We start from the raw sequence: 19,716 nt of genomic DNA, 5'->3' as shown, positions 1-19,716 counted from the left end.
CATCATATGCTTGAATTCACTTCTATTTGACATTTTGTGCAAATGGCACATTATACAAATTCCATTACGTCCTACGTTTCTGTGCTTCAGGCTACAGGTAGGTATTCCTGTCTTCACTGCTGGTGACAAATCTCACCCCACTTAAGGACACAGAACCCGACCTTAGAAAATTTGATAGTATTTCATATCTGGAAATATGTACTATTTCAACTTCTATAATTATCCTAAACAATATAAACGGCTCTTTATGTGAAAAAATAAGCAAACAGGCAGTGTTTTCACACCACATCTGTTCTGCCCTTTGACACTTTATAGTTGAATGTAAGGGCAACACACTGGTGGGAATGAAATTATTTTTACTTGTGATGAAGTAAAAAATGTTTTGTCTAAGTCTGTTTAAAGTGCCTTTGAACTGAACACACTATTTGTTTTGATCCAGTTTTCTTTTTGGTTGAGCACTCATATTTGTCTGGCTCCAGAGGCTCATGCAGTAAAATATGTCTGCTTTTAGATACATTTTATACAGTTAGGTTGATTATTGCCACTCGATCCCTTTGTATCTACATTTTTGTTATTTCTCATACCTTTTTATTGATATTAAGTAGACTACAAAGAAAATGTATTTAGAAAAACATTTTGAAAATACACTATTAGTGTTCTGTATGTTTTTTCCTTGCTAACAGGCTTGTGGGACAAATGCCTTTAAAAAAAAATTTTTTTAGGAAACAAATTAATTTTGTTTGTGGGACACCTTTAACATCTTTCACTAACCAGGGTATGAGTATAAACCAGAGTTTCATTTTGAGAAATATTCCCTTTTAGGTATATGGATTTCTTCCCAATCCCATCTAATGTTACCACTGATTTTCTGTTTGAGAAGAGTGCCAACTACTTCCACTCAGAGGAAGCTCCTAAAAGGGCGGCTTCTTTGGTCCCCAAAGCCAAGATCATCACCATTCTCATTGATCCATCAGACCGAGCATATTCCTGGTACCAGGTAAGGGAAATACTGACAAACCCAGCAAGTAGAGGAGGAGTTTAGAGAAGGGAAGGTGGTTTTCAGTAATAGTCACCACTTCGGGTTTTAACAAAAAAGATTTGTTAGCTTTATATCTTCAAGAAAGTAGATAAATTTCTCTTTGCTTCCATAGAGAAATGTTCCCTTTAGTTTTTATTAATTTTGCATTCATTTGATTAATTTAATAAAATGTATTAATACAATAAGAAATTAAAGCAAACAAAATATTATTAATGTGTGCTTCTATATATCTGTATTTTAAAAGTAAAATGGAAACACAAATGTACAGAACAGACTTTTGGACTCTGTGGGAGAAGGCGAGGGTGGGATGTTTTGAGAGAATAGCATTGAAACAAGTATGCTATCAAAGGTGAAACAGATCATTAGCCCAGGTTGGATGCATGAGACAAGTGCTCAGGGCTGGTGCACTGGGAAGACCCAGAGGGATGGGATGGGGAGGGAGGCGGGAGGGGGGGATCTGGATGGGGAACACATGTAAATCCATGGCTGATTCATGTCAATGTATGGCAAAAACCACTACAATATTGTAAAGTAATTAGCCTACAACTAATAAAAATAAATGGAAAGAAAAAAAATAAAAGTAAAATGTTATAATTTAAAATCATTCTTTTTCATCTAATATGTATATAATGCTGCTATTATTATCTCAGTTTTACAGATAAGAAATATACCTGATTCCACCGAAGCAGAAGTAAGAGGTTTTGTTCTGTAAAGGTCCAGAGAGTAAATATTTCAGGCTTTGCAGGCCATATAATTGCAACTCTGCCATTGTATTGCAGAAGCAGCCATAGACAATATGTAAATAAATGAGCCTAACTGTGTTCCAGTAAAACTTTATTTACAGAAACAAACAACAAGCAAAATTTAGTCCATGGACCATAGATTGATGACCCTGACTCTGAAAGAGCTTAAATAACTGCTTGTGTTGAAGAAATAACCTAGCAGCAAAACAGAATATATGAATTCTTCATCCTTAAAAGCCCAGCCAGTGTCCCCTGTTTTAAGCCTCCTTCTCACATAAACATTGCCATTATGATGTTGGTTAGAACCTAGCACAGAAATGATCAGTTTGAAAGAATTTTAACAAATTCTAATAATAAAACTTATATGCCATACATTTTTACCTGAATAAATATTAAAAATAATAGGGAAAAAACTGCCTCAGTGATATTTTATTAATCACCAAATGGAAAAAGTTTAATAAAAAACAGCAATATTAAATATAAGAACATAACAAAATTAATAGAGTCAGTGGCTTTAATCTCTATTATTCTTAGTTAGGAGCTTCCCAGGTGGTACTAGTGGTGACGAACCCACCTCCAAATGCAGGAGACATAATGAGACATGGGTTTGATCCCTGGGTCAGGAAGGTCCCCTGACTTTCCCCTTCTGGAGGAGGGCATGGCAACCCACTGCAGTATTCTTGCCTGGAGAAGCCCAGGGACAGAGGAGCCTGGTGGGCTACAGTTCATGGGGTCACAAAGACATATGGAGAAGGCAATGGCAACCCACTCCAGTGTCCTTGCCTGGGAGAATCCCAGGGACAGAGGAGCCTGGTGGGCTGCCATCCATGGGGTCGCGCAGAGTCGGACACGACTGAAGTCACAGCATCCTTAGTTATCATTCTTCAGTTCTGTAATTTAAAAACCACTCTCCTGATGTTCGTTGTTCATCCCTTCATTAAATAATTTTAACGACTACCACTTGCAAAGTATTGTTCTAAGTATGATTTGAAAGTAAATTAACAAATGTGGATGCTACACTTGAGACTGCTTTCAGTCTAATTGGAGAAATATGTTTAAATAAGCAGTGTATAAATCAGGAAGTATTAAGTGACAGATAGACTCCTACAGAGTAATAAAGCCTACCTGATAAAGACCACCAGCGACAAGTTAGGTGTATTAATTGGCTGCAGCGGAGGAGCCTGAACACTTGAAGAACTATCAGGCATTTCCCTAAAGAGGGGGAGGATTTGTATGATAGGGAGAAATGTAAGTAAAATTAACATGAACTGTTTGATAGGTGCAAGCAGGGCCAGGGCCGAAAAACAGACTAAGAGACTTACTTCCTTAGAAACTCTAAAGTTAAGATAAACATGGAATGTTACATCCAAAAATCCTTTATCTGAAACTCTGCACCTGGGCTGGAAATAAGGCTGCTTCTCTGAATTAAAGTGACCCAAAAAGCTCTTATCCTCCAGGCGAGACTGGATGTTGCATTCTCAATGATTTCATACATCTAAATTTCTGACAATCTATGATATTAGAGAACAAAGTTTCTCAGCATGGAGTCCTTTCTTTAAACAAAAGCCATTTTTCCAGGTTCACTAAAGAAAGAACAGATTGTCAGGAAAGGCTTCATGGCTGGGACAGACTAGGAAAAGGTCATGGGATCTTAACAGGCATATTGATAATAATCTGTGTAACAGGGAGTGAGACATCCTGGGAAAACAAAATCCACAATTCCACACAAATCAGTCATGCCCAACTCCTAGAACCATCCTTTAAACCAAATACACAGCAAATTGACTGATTTGATCTTGCGCCTTTTACCTTAACCACTAGGTATCTGGAGAAAAAAGGAACACGCCTTAATTGACTCAAAGAGAAAGCAGAAAATTGGAGCTTGGCAACCACTTAGCCCCTGAAAAATTGAGAATTTGCTGAAAAAGGAAGCTTCAAGGCTGAAAGCTAACAAAACATCCTAAATATTACAAATAAATCACTCCACAGTGGCAAAATGCAGGCCTTAACAAAGTCTAGTAGAGTTTGTAGTATAGTAATTTGAATCTCAATTGCAGCAAATTTGCTATTCAACTAGACGTGGTAAACATTCACAAACCCACCACTAAGCCTGAATATTTATTGGTCAATTTAGGGAAAAGGTGATTTCCTCAGACCCCTGGGCCTGAGCCTGAGCCATTATGAAGTGCTTTCCTTTTAGGATTGCTGCTGTCTGCGTTTTCTATACAGTAAGTGGTTCTGATTCATCGCAGAGGTTACCATTAGGTAAAATAATCTTGGCTTTTAGATGCTGGAGTGTATATGATAAAAGCTGTGGATTTCAGATAATGCACATGTCAGAGTTTTCACCAGTTTCTCCATTTGAATAGCCCATAGGGTTTTTCTCATCTAAAACTGCATTACTAGATGGAACAAAACTATGTGGCAGAACTGGCAGAGTGTTTTGTACATTATGGATATTAACTGGACATGATAAATGGTTTCTTACGGGCTGAAAGGGGGGGTGTTCAGGCGACTTTCAAAAGTTTACTTTCAGAATAATATATATATACACTATGGAAATGACTCAGAAAAATAGGTTAAGAAATTATATCAAGAAGAATTCCACCTCTACCAAATAATTCTCAAAAATATACTCTCATCAGTGTCATAATTTTAAAGCCTGATGCTCCAAGCATTTTCATCCTTTATTAACTGCAAAACAAATAACTCTCCCTCAGTGAGGCACTCCTTCCTTTAGCTTTGAGACTTGTCGCAGAGATTGGTTTTTAATTATTTATGCCTATGGTTCAAGTCAGTTTAATTATCTACCTTTTCATCATAGCATCAGCGATCACACGAAGACCCCGCAGCTCTGAGATTCAGTTTCTACGAAGTGATCTCAGCTGGGCCCCGTGCACCCTCCGAACTGAGAGCCTTGCAGAAGAGATGTTTGGTCCCAGGGTGGTATGCCAGCCACATCGAGAGATGGCTTGTTTATTTCCCCCCCTTTCAGGTATTGAGCGATAAGAATCTTCATCATAGTACAGTCTCATTAAGTCAATGACTTTGCCTCTAGGATAGAGGACATTTTTACTCATTAAAACATGACTAGCATTCACTCTTTAGCTGTAATTGAGACTCTGGCAGACAATAACAGGCAGAGGTAGAAAAACGAATTCTCTTTCGAGAAGTATTTCAGGATAATTCTCCCTGCCCTATTTTCTAGTGCATGCCTTTCCTGATCATTAACAGCTTTAGAAGCTTGATACTCCTGATTCTTATTATGAGAATAAAGCTTGAGAACCTCTTAACCAAACAAGACAAACACTGTTTGGCTTTCACTGCCATTATTTCCCTGTGAACCACCTTGCTGGATTTTTCACAAGTCCTGTGTTTTCCTTGGTGCCCTTGTTTCTCTCTTTTGCTCAGTGTTAGCCTAGATTACAAAATCAGCCCCTACACTGGATTGCATAAAGCAATCTGACCACATCAGACACAGTGGATACCTGTGTATCTAGAACCATGCTGGCCACAATGATACCATACATGCAAGCATATATGGCTATTTAAATTTCTATTGAAATTATATAAAATTAAAAACTGTTTCTCAGTCACATTAGCCACACTTCAAATGTTCAATAGCCATCAGTTAGATACCACAGCCTCACAGTGTGTCCATCAACACAGAAATTTCTAATGAACAATGCTGGTGTAAACTAAATAGAAACATTGGAGATGTGTGAGCAGGAATTGCGTTCCAGGCTTTATGGCCCTTCATCACCATCCCCTGTCATTTATTTTACTGGGACCACCCCCTTCCCTCACCAGAGTAACAAGCAAATTTGTCTCGGTAGTCTGTTGAGGAACTTCTGTTTACTTTAAGGTTTTCTAGGAATCTTACCTTTTTCTCCAAATGGATTATCAAAGAATTTCTAAAAACTTTACAGTGCTGCTCCTTTGACTGGAATCATGGACAATGATATGTCCTCTGTCTCATGGTACCTGGTCCGGTCACTTTTCTTCTTTCCTACAAATCTACTTCCCACCTTGAATCATGGAATCATTGCTTTATCTGTTTTTAAACTTGATTTTCATTTGTGATTTTATAGTCACCTTTCTTAAGCTCTCTTGATACCCTCAAATTTTTTTGTTTGTTTTCATAGTGTTTGCAGGATGCCTCAAACTATAACACACAAATGCATCTAATTAGTGTGATTTATTTTTTATTCCATGTCATTAATGAGGATGGCCTGGTTAAGTCTTAACAACAATGAATGCAAATCCCCTCAGTACAATGTCTTTCATGGAATAAATTCAAAGTGCAGAATTTTTGTATCATGCTGTTACATGTCTTTTTCCAATTTGCATTGTCTTTTTTTTTATTTCCTTGGTCACTTAGCTGCTAATTATTGATGGGCAACAGTTAAGAACTGATCCTGCTACAGTGATGGATGAAGTACAGAAGTTTCTAGGAGTCTCTCCTCATTATAATTACTCAGAAGCATTAACGTAAGTTTATACTCTAATTAATTTATTGAAGTCTCAGCAGAGAACTGATTTTAGAGAAGTTGTAGTTTGGTGATGCAGCTATTGAATTAGCTGCCCCTTACATACCGATTATTTTCCAGTTGAGTTAATCACTTGAGAAAGAACATGTCAACAGTTTGGCTATGAACTGTCCAAAGTCCTCTATTGATTTCTAACTAGGGAAGTTTTCTCTGGAAGGAAAAGAGGAACAAAGAGTTTTAAGTCTTAAAAGCAACAACTAACCTTAAAAGACGTTACTGAAATGATGCCGGAAGCACTAAGCCTATTTAACGAGACAGTATTGAGACACTTCGAAGCATAAAAAGACCTCTTGAACCAGGTGATTTATGAACTCCTCTCCCTTTTGTGTAATTTTAAAAAACGAATGTCACAGAGCAAGAAATAGCCCCATAGGTGGCTGAATAAGAGAGAGAGGAGAGGTGCTATTATCACTCTTACACAAACTTCCGTTTTTTGGTCTTTACCCACTGTCTGACTAACCTTGTCACCTCTTCTTCAGAGGCCTCAACTGTTACAGCTCTGGTTTGGTTTTCTTTTGCTGGTTCCCACTGATTTTCTTAGGTAGTCAATTCCATCAGGGTGAGAGCCAGGTGACACAGGAAAAGGAACAAGGATTTAAGGACCCCTAGGGAGGGGGGATCGGGATGGGGAACACATGTAACTCCATGGCTGATTCATGTCAATGTATGACAAAACCCACTACAATATTGTAAAGTAATTAGCCTCCAACTAATAAAAATAAATGAAAAAAAAAAAGGACCCCACAGATACCTGAGAGTGAGTGGCCAAGGTACCTGCCTCTCTTGCCTCACTTTAATCCTGACTCTGGACTTGATCTAACATTTTAAAGAAAACCTCCATCTGACTTTGTCCATTTATGCTACTGTTGCTGTTTAGTCGCTTAGTCCAACTCCTTGTGAGTGTCCAACTCTTTACGACCCCACGGACTGTAGCCCGCCAGGCTCCTCTGTCTGTCTTCTCCAGGCAAGAATACTAGAGTGGGTTGCCGTGCTTCCCTCCATGGGATCTTCCCGACCCAGGGATTGAACCCACGTCTCCTGCTTGGCAAGGCAGGTTCTCTACCACTGAGCCTCCTGGGAAGCCCAGCAATCAGGTGTGTGAGGGATGTGTTTCTTCCTATTTCATATGCAACTGGAACAAGCAAATGAGACAGCCTGAGTTGGATGAGCCGTGGACCTGGCTCTCACTGTAATATATATATCACATATATGTAATATAAAATGTTATATTATATAGATATATAATTTTATATCATACATATAATTTTGTACTTTATATATATGTAATATATATATAATTTTAGGGTTACAGACTGAGCCTTAAAGAAACCAATTAAGACTATAGTATGGGACTCTTCCATTCTATTTCTCAGTATAAAACTCAGTTGTATAGATCAACTGATTTTCACTTTTCATGGTATTCTTCATGCTGTAGCAGTTTAGAAAGTGACATACAGGATTCCTTTACTTTTCACCATCCCTTGCAGTAAAAGGTTTGCAGACAACCATCAAATACTGCAAACATCTTGCACAAATCATATGTAGAGACACACATGTAAGAGAGATATTTTGATTCAGAGGACAAAGGAGTAGGTGGAACTTGAGAGTTTTGAGCTTCCTCTCTAAGAGTCATTTACTCTGTTGGTGCTGTTAATCTTCTGACCTTCATCTTTTCTATAGTGTGAGTCCTATCAGAGCTTTGGTGAGCTTAGTTGAAGTACCAACACAGACACTAGCCTCAGGTATTTAACTTTCAGCTTGACCTTAAAGAAAATGGAGTGATTTTAGCTTCAGTTAGAAATTCGAGCCCACTTTCTACTTTATGTCTTTTTAAGTATCTCTTAGAAAAGAAAGCTTTTATTTTCTAAACAGGTTTCTAACTCAAGTTGACTTATCTTTGGATCTTTTTTATAGAGTATATAGCAAAGCACTGCATTTCAGAAAGAAGAATGGGAGTATTTTATAAAGACATAATCTCTCTTTCTTACGGAATGGTCCTTGACCTGCATGCTGTGTATTTGTCCCCTTTGTATCCAGCTCAGCAGCAAGCTTTTTATTCACCTCCACTGCCAAGTAAAGGGAGTGTAAACTTAAGGGAAATAATACCAAAGCAAAATACTATATACAAAGAACTGTGGGTCACTTTGCACCTGGGATGTGTCTGACTAAAATTACCCCTTATATGGTCTGTAGCCTGGTTGGGGGCTCAGTGGGTGAAGTAGCAAGATAAGATGTGTGTAGTCTCTGAAACCACAGTTTCTGGTCCAGTAGGGCTGCCCAAGCACTCACCCTGCTGATAAAGATAATGTACTGCCATTCAGCTTCTTTTCATATTCTCTTGTCAATCGGTTGGCCTGACACACCTTGGAAAAAACATCAGTGTACCTGTTGTAGAATATTTGGAATTTCATGTCATTGACTTAGGTCTGAATTCTCCTTCACCCATGCCCTTTGCAGCTGTTCTGAATCCTGCCCTCAAAATTTACTTATTCTTGTTAAAATAACTGTACTGGCAAGTTGTTTCTCTGGTGCTTTAGACATGTTGGGGATGACTGAGTGTTAAAAAATGCATGTTATCAGGAATGTCTTTTTTTTTTTTATTATTTTTTTTTTTTAATTTTTTTTTTTTTTTAATTTTTTTATTAGTTGGAGGCTAATTACTTCACAACATTTCAGTGGGTTTTGTCATACATTGATATGAATCAGCCATAGATTTACACTTATTCCCCATCCCGATCCCCCCTCCCACCTCCCTCTTCACCCGACTCCTCTGGGTCTTCCCAGTGCACCAGGCCCGAGCACTTGTCTCATGCATCCCACCTGGGCTGGTGATCTGTTTCACCATAGATAGTATACATGCTGTTCTTTTGAAACATCCCACCCTCACATTCTCCCACAGAGTTCAAAAGTCTGTTCTGTATTTCTGTGTCTCTTTTTCTGTTTTGCATATAGGGTTATCATTACCATCTTTCTAAATTCCATATATATGTGTTAGTATGCTGTAATGTTCTTTATCTTTCTGGCTTACTTCACTCTGTATAATGGGCTCCAGTTTCATCCATCTCATTAGGACTGATTCAAATGAATTCTTTTTGACAGCTGAGTAATATTCCATGGTGTATATGTACCACAGCTTCCTTATCCATTCATCTGCTGATGGGCATCTAGGTTGCTTCCATGTCCTGGCTATTATAAACAGTGCTGCAATGAACATTGGGGTGCACGTGTCTCTTTCAGATCTGGTTTCCTCAGTGTGTATGCCCAAAAGTGGGATTGCTGGGTCATATGGCAGTTCTATTTCCAGTTTTTTAAGGAATCTCCACACTGTTTTCCATAGCGGCTGTACTAGTTTGCATTCCCACCAACAGTGTAAGAGGGTTCCCTTTTCTCCACACCCTCTCCAGCATTTATTGCTTGTAGTCTTTTGGATAGCAGCCATCCTGACTGGCGTGTAATGACAGTATGGTACTGGCACAAAGACAGAAATATAGATCAATGGAACAGAATAGAAAGCCCAGAGATAAATCCACGAACCTATGGACACCTTATCTTTGACAAAGGAGGCAAGGATATACAATGGAAAAAAGACAACCTCTTTAACAAGTGGTGCTGGGAAAACTGGTCAACCACTTGTAAAAGAATGAAACTAGAACACTTTCTAACACCATACACAAAAATAAACTCAAAATGGATTAAAGATCTAAATGTAAGACCAGAAACTATAAAACTCCTAGAGGAGAACATAGGCAAAACACTCTCTGACATAAATCACAGCAAGATCCTCTATGACCCACCTCCCAGAATATTGGAAATAAAAGCAAAACTAAACAAATGGGATCTAATGAAACTTAAAAGCATTTGCACTACAAAGGAAACTATAAGTAAGGTGAAAAGACAGCCGTCAGATTGGGAGAAAATAATAGCAAATGAAGAAACAGACAAAGGATTAATCTCAAAAATATACAAGCAACTCCTGAAGCTCAATTCCAGAAAAATAAATGACCCAATCAAAAAATGGGCCAAAGAACTAAACAGACATTTCTCCAAAGAAGACATACAGATGGCTAACAAACACATGAAAAGGTGCTCAACATCACTCATTATTAGAGGAATGTCTTTAATTGCTTTATATTTTTCCTGCTCTTTGGTATTTACAAAATTATTTAAAGCCTTCTGATATTGTACTAAACTGCAAACAGATATGAATTCTCAACTAACCACAAAAATTCAGTTCTTTGCACACAATACAATAAATCAATGAAACTAGGCCTCTGCAAAAGTTTTACCATACAATTTTGGCATGAAAGAGTACTCCAGTGTAAGAGATCTACAATCTCCTGGTTATCTTCAATATAAAAATGTTCCAGTTTCAAAACTATTTTCAAGAAAAATGGCAATAAATCTCCATCATTAAGAGTATTATTTATTCCATTCCACAGTCACTACAGAAGTGTTCAAGACTTCCAAATTTCATATAGTAATGGATGGTCGATATCTTAAAATGACTTAGTACTGTCATCATGGATTTTAGATGATATACTGAATACATAAAAATCTTATCTTCTTGGGACTTTCCTGGTTGTCCAGTGGTTAAGGCTTCATGCTTCCAATGAAGGGGGCACGGATTCAATCTTTGGTCAGGGAACTAATATCCCACAAGCTGTGCAGTGCAACCAAAAAAAACAGTTTTTAGAAATCAAATTTTCTTAGTGAGTGTGGTTGTTATCAGAAATAAGCAGTATAAGCTTTAAAAAATATGAATGGGAGTTTTCTCATTCAAACAAGTAATTCACATTTTACAATTCTTGTTCATCATAACCGTAATCACTAAACTATAAATAGGATTGATATACCAACATTATTTTAGCTCGTATATTATGTGTTATATAGAATTTAAGCTGTCTAATCATTTAAGAAAAAGCAGGAAAAATAATGCTCAGTGTGGCGTTGTGCTAAACTGAACTAGCACATACAGTTTATATATGTGTTAAATTATACTAAAATAAACTTTATAAACTAAAATGAAAAAATGTAAACTTTTAATTTTCCCATGAATGTATCCACTAACAATTATATCCAGGCATCAATGACTGTGACAAGTCTTCACACTTACTGAACCTGACATCTCTATTTCTCAGTTAACCTGTTCATTAACATGAATGAAACCAGACTGGGTTATATGAATTTTTAATAATAATTTACCATGAAAACTTCAATAAATGGACAGTAAGGATTTGAAGGCAAAGACTTAAATGAAGATTGTTTGTGTGTATATTTTGTTCCATGGATGGGGTTACCTAAGTCATAAAGAACTGAAGCTGCTTCTGTTGTTTCTAATATCACTTCCTCTGACAACCAAATCTATTGGTCGAAGAATCCTTTCCCATTTTAGATGAGTTTGAGTAAAATTGTGCCAAAATAAAACTATTTTGGTAGCAAAAAACAGTCATAGTAGCTAAAATCTGCTGGTTCTTAGATGACCTGTGAAACAGTTGGAAATGCTAAGTGAAAAGGAAGAAAATAATCTACTCCAATTTCATATAAGTTTGTTTTAAAAGTGGTTACAACATTTCAAAATCAGTATACATTTATATGTTCTAAATACTTTACATATAACAATACTATGCGCTAGGTACTATTAGCTCCTTTTTTCAGCTACAAAAACTGGGGCACAGAAAAGCCAAGCCAAAAGTCACTCAAAAGTAAGCTGAGGAGGCAGGACTGAAACACACTTACTCCTCTGGAGCCTGCACTGCCAGTCTACTAAGCTCTTCAAACTGGCACAAAAACCAGAGAAAAATAACATTGTGAAGTTTTACTGATGAATAGTATAACAAGAGGAAGTACTTCCTTTAAAAAACTGAAACCTTAAAATGAGTTTTTTAAGTTGTCTCAGACATTATTATAAAAAGACTCCATTCTTAGAGAAATGCAAATCAAGACTATAGTAAGGTACCACCTCAGACCAGTTAGAATGGGCATCATTAAAAAGTCTACAAATAAATGCTGGAGAGGATGTGGAGGAAAGAGAACCCCCTACATTGTTGGTGGGATTGTAAGTTGGTGCAGCCACTATGGAAAACAGTATGGAGGTTCCTCAGCAAACTGAAAATAGAATTACCATGTGATCCAGGGTTCCAATCCTGGGAATATATCTGAACAAAACTATAATTCAGAAAGACTATATGCAGCCATTCACAGCAGCACTATTCACAACAGCCAAGACATGGAAACAGCCTAAGTGTCCATCCACAGATGAGTCGATAAGGAAGATGCAGTGTGTATATAATGGAATAATACTCAGCCATGAAAAAGAATGACGTAATGCCATTTACAGCAACATGGATGCCACTAGAGGTTATCATACTAAGTGAAGTAAGTCTGAGAGAGGAAAACACCATATGATATCACTTATATGTAGAATCTAAAATATGACACAAATGAACCTCTCTATGAAGCAGACACAGACTCAGACATAGAGAACTGACTTGTAATTGCTAAGGAGGCAATTGTCCTAGACAATTGTCCTAGACATCCTGGAGTGTGAAGTCAAGTGGGCTTTAGGAAGCATCACTATGAACAAAGCAGATAGAGGTGACGGAATTCCAGCTGAGCTATTTCAAATCCTAAAAGATGATGCTGTGAAAGTGCTGCACTCAATATGCCAGCAAATTTGGAAGACTCAGAAGTGGCCACAGGACTGGAAAAGGTCAGTTTTTCATTCCAATCCCAAAGACAGGCAATGCTGAAGAACGTTCAAATTATCGCACAATGGCACTCATTTCACATGCCAGCAGGATTATGTTCAAAATCCTTCAAGCTAGGCTTCAGCAATAGGTGAACCAAGAACTTACAGGTGTACATGCTAGATTTAGACAAGGTAGAGGAACAAGAGATCAAACTGCCAATATACACTGGATTACAGAAAAAGCAAGGGAATTCCAAAAAAAAATCTACTTCTGCTTCATTGACTATGCTAAATCCTTTGACTATGTAGATCACAACAAACTGTGGAGTATTCTTAATGAGATGGGAATACCAGACCTCATTACCTGCCTCCTGAGAAACCTGTATGTAGGACAAGAAGTAACAGTTAGAACTGGACATGGAAAAACAGACTGGTTCCAAATTGGGAAAAGAGTACATCAAGGCTATATATTGAACCCTCCTTATTTAACTTAAATGCAGAGTACATCATTGGAAATGCCAAGCTGGATGAATCACAAGCTGGAATCAAGATTGCCAGGAGAAATATCAACAACCTTAGATATGCAGATGATACCACTCTAATGGGAGAAAGTGAAGAGGAATTAAAGAGCCTCTTGATGAAGGTGAAAAAGGAGAGTGAAAAAGCTGGCTTAAAACTCAACATTCATAAAGCAAAATTATGGCATCCAATCCTATCACTTCATGGCAAATACATGAGGAAAATGTGGAAATCGTGTCAGATTTCATTTTCTTGGGCTCCAAAATCTATGCAGATGGTGACTGCAGCCACAAAATAAAAGACACTTGCTTCTTGAAAGAATAGCTATGACAAACCTAGACTGTTTTTTTTAAAAGCAGAGACAGCACTTTGCTGGCATAGGTCCCTATAATCAAAGCTATGGCTTTTCCAGTAGTCATGTATGGATATGAGAGTTGGACCATAAAGAAGGCTGAGCACTGAGGAACTGATGTTTTCAAACTGTGGTGCTGGAAAGACTCTTGAGAGTAGAAAATCAACACTGAATATTCATTCAAGGACTGTGGATGAAGTACCAATACTTTGGCCAACTGATGTGAAGAGCCAGCTCATTGGAAAAGATCCTGATGCCGGGAAAGATTGAGGGCAAGGGAAAAAGGGGTGACAGAGGATGAGATGGTTGGATGTCATCACTGACTCAATGGACACGAGGCTGAACAACTCCAGGAGATAGTGAAGGAGAGGGAAGCCAGGTATGCTGCAGTTCATGAGGTTGCAAAGAGTCAGACATGACTCAGTGACTGAATAACAACAATGGGGTGAGTGGGTGGGTGGAGGATGCACTGGGAGTTTGGGGTTAATAGATGCAAACTATTATATATAGAATGGGTGGACAACAAGGTCCTACGATATAGCACCAGGAACTATAGTCAATGTCCCAGGATAAACCATAATAGAAAAGAATATAAAAAAGAATGTATATATATATGTAGAACTGAGTCACTTTGCTGTATAGCAGAAATTAACACAACGCTGTAAATCAACTATCAGTTCAGTTCAGTTGCTCAGTTGCTTCCGACTCCTTGAGACTCCATGGACTGCAGCACTCCAGGCTTCCCTGTCCATCACCAACTCCCGGAGCTTGCTCAAACTCATGTCCCATCTAGTCGGTGATGCCATCCAACCATCTCATCCTCTGTCATCCCCTTCTCCTCCTGCCTTCAATCTTTCCCAGCATCAGGGTCTTTTCCAATAGTTAGTTCTTCACATCAGGTGGCCAAAGTATTGGAGCTTCAGCTTCAGCATCAGTCCTTTCAATGAATATTCAAGATTGACTTTCCCCCAGGATGGACTGGTTGGATCTCCTTGCACTCTAAGGGACTCTCAAGAGTCTTCTCCAACACCACAGTTCAAAACAATCAATTCTTCAAAGTTCAGCTTTATAGTCCAACTCTCACATCCATACATTACTACTGGAAAAACCATAGCTTTAACTGGATGGACCTTTGTTAGCAGTGTAATATCTCTGCTTTTTAATATGCTGTCTACATTGGTCATAGCTTTTCGTCCAAGGAGCAAGCATCTTTTAATTTCATGACTGCAGTCACCATCTGCAGTGATTTGGGAGCCCCAAAATAAAGTCTCTCACTGTTTCCACCGTTTCCCCATCTATTTGCCATGAAGTGATGGGACCGGATGCCATAATCTTAGTTTTCAGAATGTTGAGTTTTAAGCCAACTTTTTCATGCTCCTCTTTCACTTTCATCAAGAGGCCCTTTAGTTCTTCTTCGCTTTCTGCCATAAGGGTAGTGTCACCTGCATATCTGAGGTTATTGTTATTTCTACCAGCAATCTTGATTCCAGCTTGTGCTTCTTCCAGCCCAGCGTTTCTCATGATGTACTCTGCATATAAGTTAAATCAGTAGGGTGACAATATACAGCCTTGGCATACTCCTTTTCCTATTTGGAACCAGTCTGTTATTCCATGTCCAGTTCTAACTTGCTTCTTGACCTGCATACAGATTTCTTAGGAGGCAGGTAAGGTGGTCTGGTATTCCCATCTCTTTCAGAATTTTCCAGTTTGTTGTGATCCACACAGTCAAAGGCTTTGGCATAGTCAATGAAGCAGAAGTAAATGTTTTTCTGGAACTCTCTTGCTTTTTCTATGATCCAATGGATGTTGGCAATTTGATCTCTGGTTCCTCTGCTTTTTCTAAATCCAGCTTGAACATCTGGACATTCACGGTTCATGTACTGTTGAAGCCTGGCTTGGAGAATTTTGAGCATTACTTTGCTAGTGTGTGAGATGAGTGCAATTGTGTAGTAGTTTGAACATTCTTTGGCATTGCCTTTCTTTGGGATTAAATGAAAACTGACCTTTTCCAGTCCTGTGGCCACTGCTGAGTCTTCCAAATTTGCTGGCATATTGAGTGCAGCACTTTACCAGCATCATCTGTTAGGATTTAACATAACTCAACTTGAATTCCATCACCTCCACTAGCTTTGTTTGTAGTGATGCTTCCTAAGGCCCACTTGACTTCACATTCCAGGATGTTTGGCTCTAGATGACTGATCATGCCATCACGGTTATCTGGGTCATGAAGATCTTTTTTGTATAGTTCTTCTGTGTATTCTTGCCACCTCTTCTTAATATCTTCTGCTTCTCTTAGGTCCATACCATTTCTGTCCTTTATTGTGCCCATCTTTCCATGAAATATTCCCTTGGTATCTCTAATTTTCTTGAAGAGATCTCTAGTCTTTCCCATTCTGTTGTTTTACTCTATTTCTTTGCGTTGATCACTGAGAAAGGCTTTCTTGTCTCTCCTTGCTATTCTTTGGAACTCTGCATTCAGATGGGAATATCTTTCCTTTTCTCCTTTACTTTTCACTTTGCTTCTTTTCACAGCTATTTGTAAGGCCTCCTCAGATAACTATTTGCCCTTTTGCATTTCTTTTTCTTAGGGATGGTCTTGATCGCTGACTCCTGTACAATGTCATGAACCTGTATAATGTCATGAACAGTGGAAGTAACAAATAGATTCAAGGGATTAGATCTGATAGATCCAGTGCCTGAAGAACTATTTTTGGTGATTCGTGAAATCAACTATACTTCAATTAAAAATAAATATAAATGTGATATATACATCCAATGGAATACTATCCACTGATTAAAACAGGATAAATTTTGAAATACACTAAAAATAAATAAATAAAAATAATTCATCTCCAGACACACTGTCACTATGCATAATAAATGTATAATCCTAGTGATATTCAAATTAAGACCATATCAAAATACCACTAGAATAGCTATAATCCAAAAGACAATACCAAATATTGGCACAAATGTGGAGAAATTGGTAACCTCATATACTGCTGATAGTAATGTATAGCCACTTCAGAAAAGCAGTTTTACAGTTTCTTAAAAATTAAACAGAAGTTTACAAATAATCCAATGCCATGCCTATGAATCTACCCCCAAAAAAATGAAAACCTATGTTCACAAAGAATTGTTCACAGCAGCATTGTTCATAATAGCCTAAAGCTGGAACCAGTTTGGTAAATAGATTTAAGAAAATTTGGCATATCCACACAATTCAGTATTCATTCATGAAAATAACAATTCAGTGTAAAGACATTTCAAACAGCCTTGCACCTAAGTATAATCTGAATGTTCCCTGGAATTCACCTGCCCAAGGGTAAGATAAGGGTCACATCTTCATTAACAAAGAGAATGTCACCATTTGGAAGCTAAGTCACTGGAGAATCTTGATTGTCCCTGCCCACAAGTCTCTTCCAGTTATTTCTAGACAGCCCCAGGTGATATCAATATTTCACACAAACTCAAGTACCAGTCCATTCTTGTTTTGTTTTATTCTAAATTTAATTTAACAAAGATTTGTTGAATGACAATATTATGTCATGACTCTGGGGACACAATGATAAAGTAACCTTACCTCCAGGGAGGGATAAACACAGAGAGACGCTAAACAACACTTAATTTTTCTCCAAAATGTTCCTAGCCAGCACTAGTTCCCACATGAAATGATGAGCTGCCAGTGCCTACATGGAAAGGTTGTTTCCTTGCTGTTCTACCAGATATTAGTAGTCCTGAGGGACACTGCTGATATAAAAAGACTGGAATAAGATCTTTCTCCATCTCCTGTCAAGCTTCTTCACTTGGGATCTGAATTGCTTACAAGGTCCTTCATCAACATCAGTCCCTCACCTTCTCAGTCAACCTGAAAAATAATATGATCTTCCTTTACCTTCCTCTCCTTTTTGTTTCCACTATGATACACTTATACCACTGCCTGTGAACTTATGCATATAGATGTCTGGGCTAGGTGTCAGCTACACAGACACATATTTTTCTCAGTAAAGTCCAGCATGACAGCTCACTGCATGAGATGTAATCAACTACCAGAGGTGAAAGAAAAATCTATTTTTATTTTGATTTTTAATTTAAATATGTGTAAAGTTTAATGTTCCTTAAAGAAACAATATGTCCGAAGACTGCTCATTTTAATATAAGGTATGTGTATGACCCAGACATGTATCTACAGTTAGGTATATTAACAACAACAAAAAAAAATCATAATAATACCTGACCTGAATGAGTCAGAGTTCAGTTATGGAAATTACTAATGACAAAATGTTAATGAAAAAAATTATGTCAATAGCAGACTTTCAGAAATGTTGCATTAAAGCATCCCAGCTTTCATGTATAGATTATTTCAATCAGTCTTTATTTCTTAATGATTTATTTTATTGAAGTTAGTTGATTTACTAATGCTTTCCTTTCTTATACCTTTGAGTATGAAACTAATTTTTTCAGTTGCCCTACAGATTCAAACAAGAAAATAAACAACAGAGACATATCATGTTGTGTTCTGATCCCACAAAATCACTTTTTTAACTTTTTTAATAATTTTTTAAAATTTAATTAGTTGCCAAAGCATGTGGAATCTTCCTGGACCAGGGATCAAACCCATGTACCCTGCATTGGCCAGTGGATTCTTAACCACTGGATCGTCAGGGAAGTCCATGTAATCACTTTAATATAATGACTGAAATGGGCTTTGCACAAGTGGGATGTGAGCAATCCTGTAGTGTCTCTAATACCCAAGCAGTGCAGATACAGAGATACAGGTTTGCCTTCTTCTCATAGGGCTATAGTTACAAAGCCTACAAGATTAGCTACAAAGACTACTCTCTAAATCACACATTCAGTCGCAATCTAATTTTAAATCAGGTCTATTGATGTGTAATTTACATATAATAAAGTTCACCCATTTTCATTGTACAGTTTAATGAATTTTGATAAACATGTATACACCATCACAAAGAAAAAGAAAGAAGTTCTTTTTAAAGTTTTTTAAAGAAAAAGTCTCCTCATGCTCTCTTGCAGTCAATCTTTTCCCCTCTTCCACTTCCTCACTTAGCATAATACGTCTGACATTCCTCCATGGTGTTACATCATCAGTAACTGGGGTTTTTTATTGTTACATAGTACTCTGTTTTATGGATACAACACAATTAATTTATCCTTTTGCCAGTTGATAGACATAAGGTTGTTTCCATTGGGGACTACTGTGAACAAAGCTACTATGAACATTTGTGTACAGATCTTTGTATGGACATATATTTTCATTTCCTTTGGGTAAATACCTAGAAATGGGATTAGTGGGTTGTAAAGTAATTACATATTTAACTTTATAAGAAATTTTCCCAAGTGGCTATAGTATCTTTAAATTTCTCCTAACAAAGTTTAGCAGTTCTAGCTGTTCCACATCTTTGTCAATGCTTGGTGTTGGCCTTTTTTAATTAAGTCATTCTAGTATCTAGTGATATTTCATTTGTGGCTTTTAATTTGCATTTTCTTAATGACTAACAATATTGAGCAAACTTGCATTTGTTTATTGATCATCCATCTGTGTTTTTTGATGAAGTGTCTATTCCAATCTTTTACTCAGTTTTCACTGATAATGTTATCTTTTTTTATTGAGTTCAGTTGTGTATTCTGAATATAAGTCCCTTATTAGATATACATTTTACAAATATTTTTGCCCAACCTGTGGTTTCTCCTTTCATTTTCTTGAGTATTTTAGAAAAGCAAAAGTTTTAAATTTTGATGTATTCAAAATTATCATTATTCCTTTACCACTCTTCCTAAGAAATCTTTGCTTAAACAAAGGT

At 37.4% G+C, this 19,716-nt stretch overlaps 1 protein-coding gene across 4 annotated transcripts in view; it reads left to right on the top strand.

Annotated features, from left to right (window-relative positions):
* The window catches only part of LOC122673501 (bifunctional heparan sulfate N-deacetylase/N-sulfotransferase 3), a 180,147-nt gene that overhangs the window by 149,220 nt on the left and 11,211 nt on the right, over nucleotides 1–19,716 (top strand). For 3 of the 4 annotated variants that reach the window (XM_043871348.1, XM_043871349.1, XM_043871350.1), the window contains exons 10-12: nucleotides 823–997; nucleotides 4,607–4,777; nucleotides 6,164–6,273. In XM_043871348.1, coding sequence (XP_043727283.1) covers nucleotides 823–997; nucleotides 4,607–4,777; nucleotides 6,164–6,273 — 456 coding nt within the window. Of the gene's footprint in view, nucleotides 1–822; nucleotides 998–4,606; nucleotides 4,778–6,163; nucleotides 6,274–16,479; nucleotides 16,530–19,716 lie in introns of those variants that run through there. The other variant, XM_043871351.1, reaches the window with a different exon arrangement.

The sequence above is a fragment of the Cervus elaphus genome, chromosome 17 (genome assembly GCF_910594005.1).
Source record: "Cervus elaphus chromosome 17, mCerEla1.1, whole genome shotgun sequence".
NCBI lineage: Eukaryota > Metazoa > Chordata > Mammalia > Artiodactyla > Cervidae > Cervus > Cervus elaphus.
This window is presented reverse-complemented; position numbering and strand designations above follow the sequence as displayed.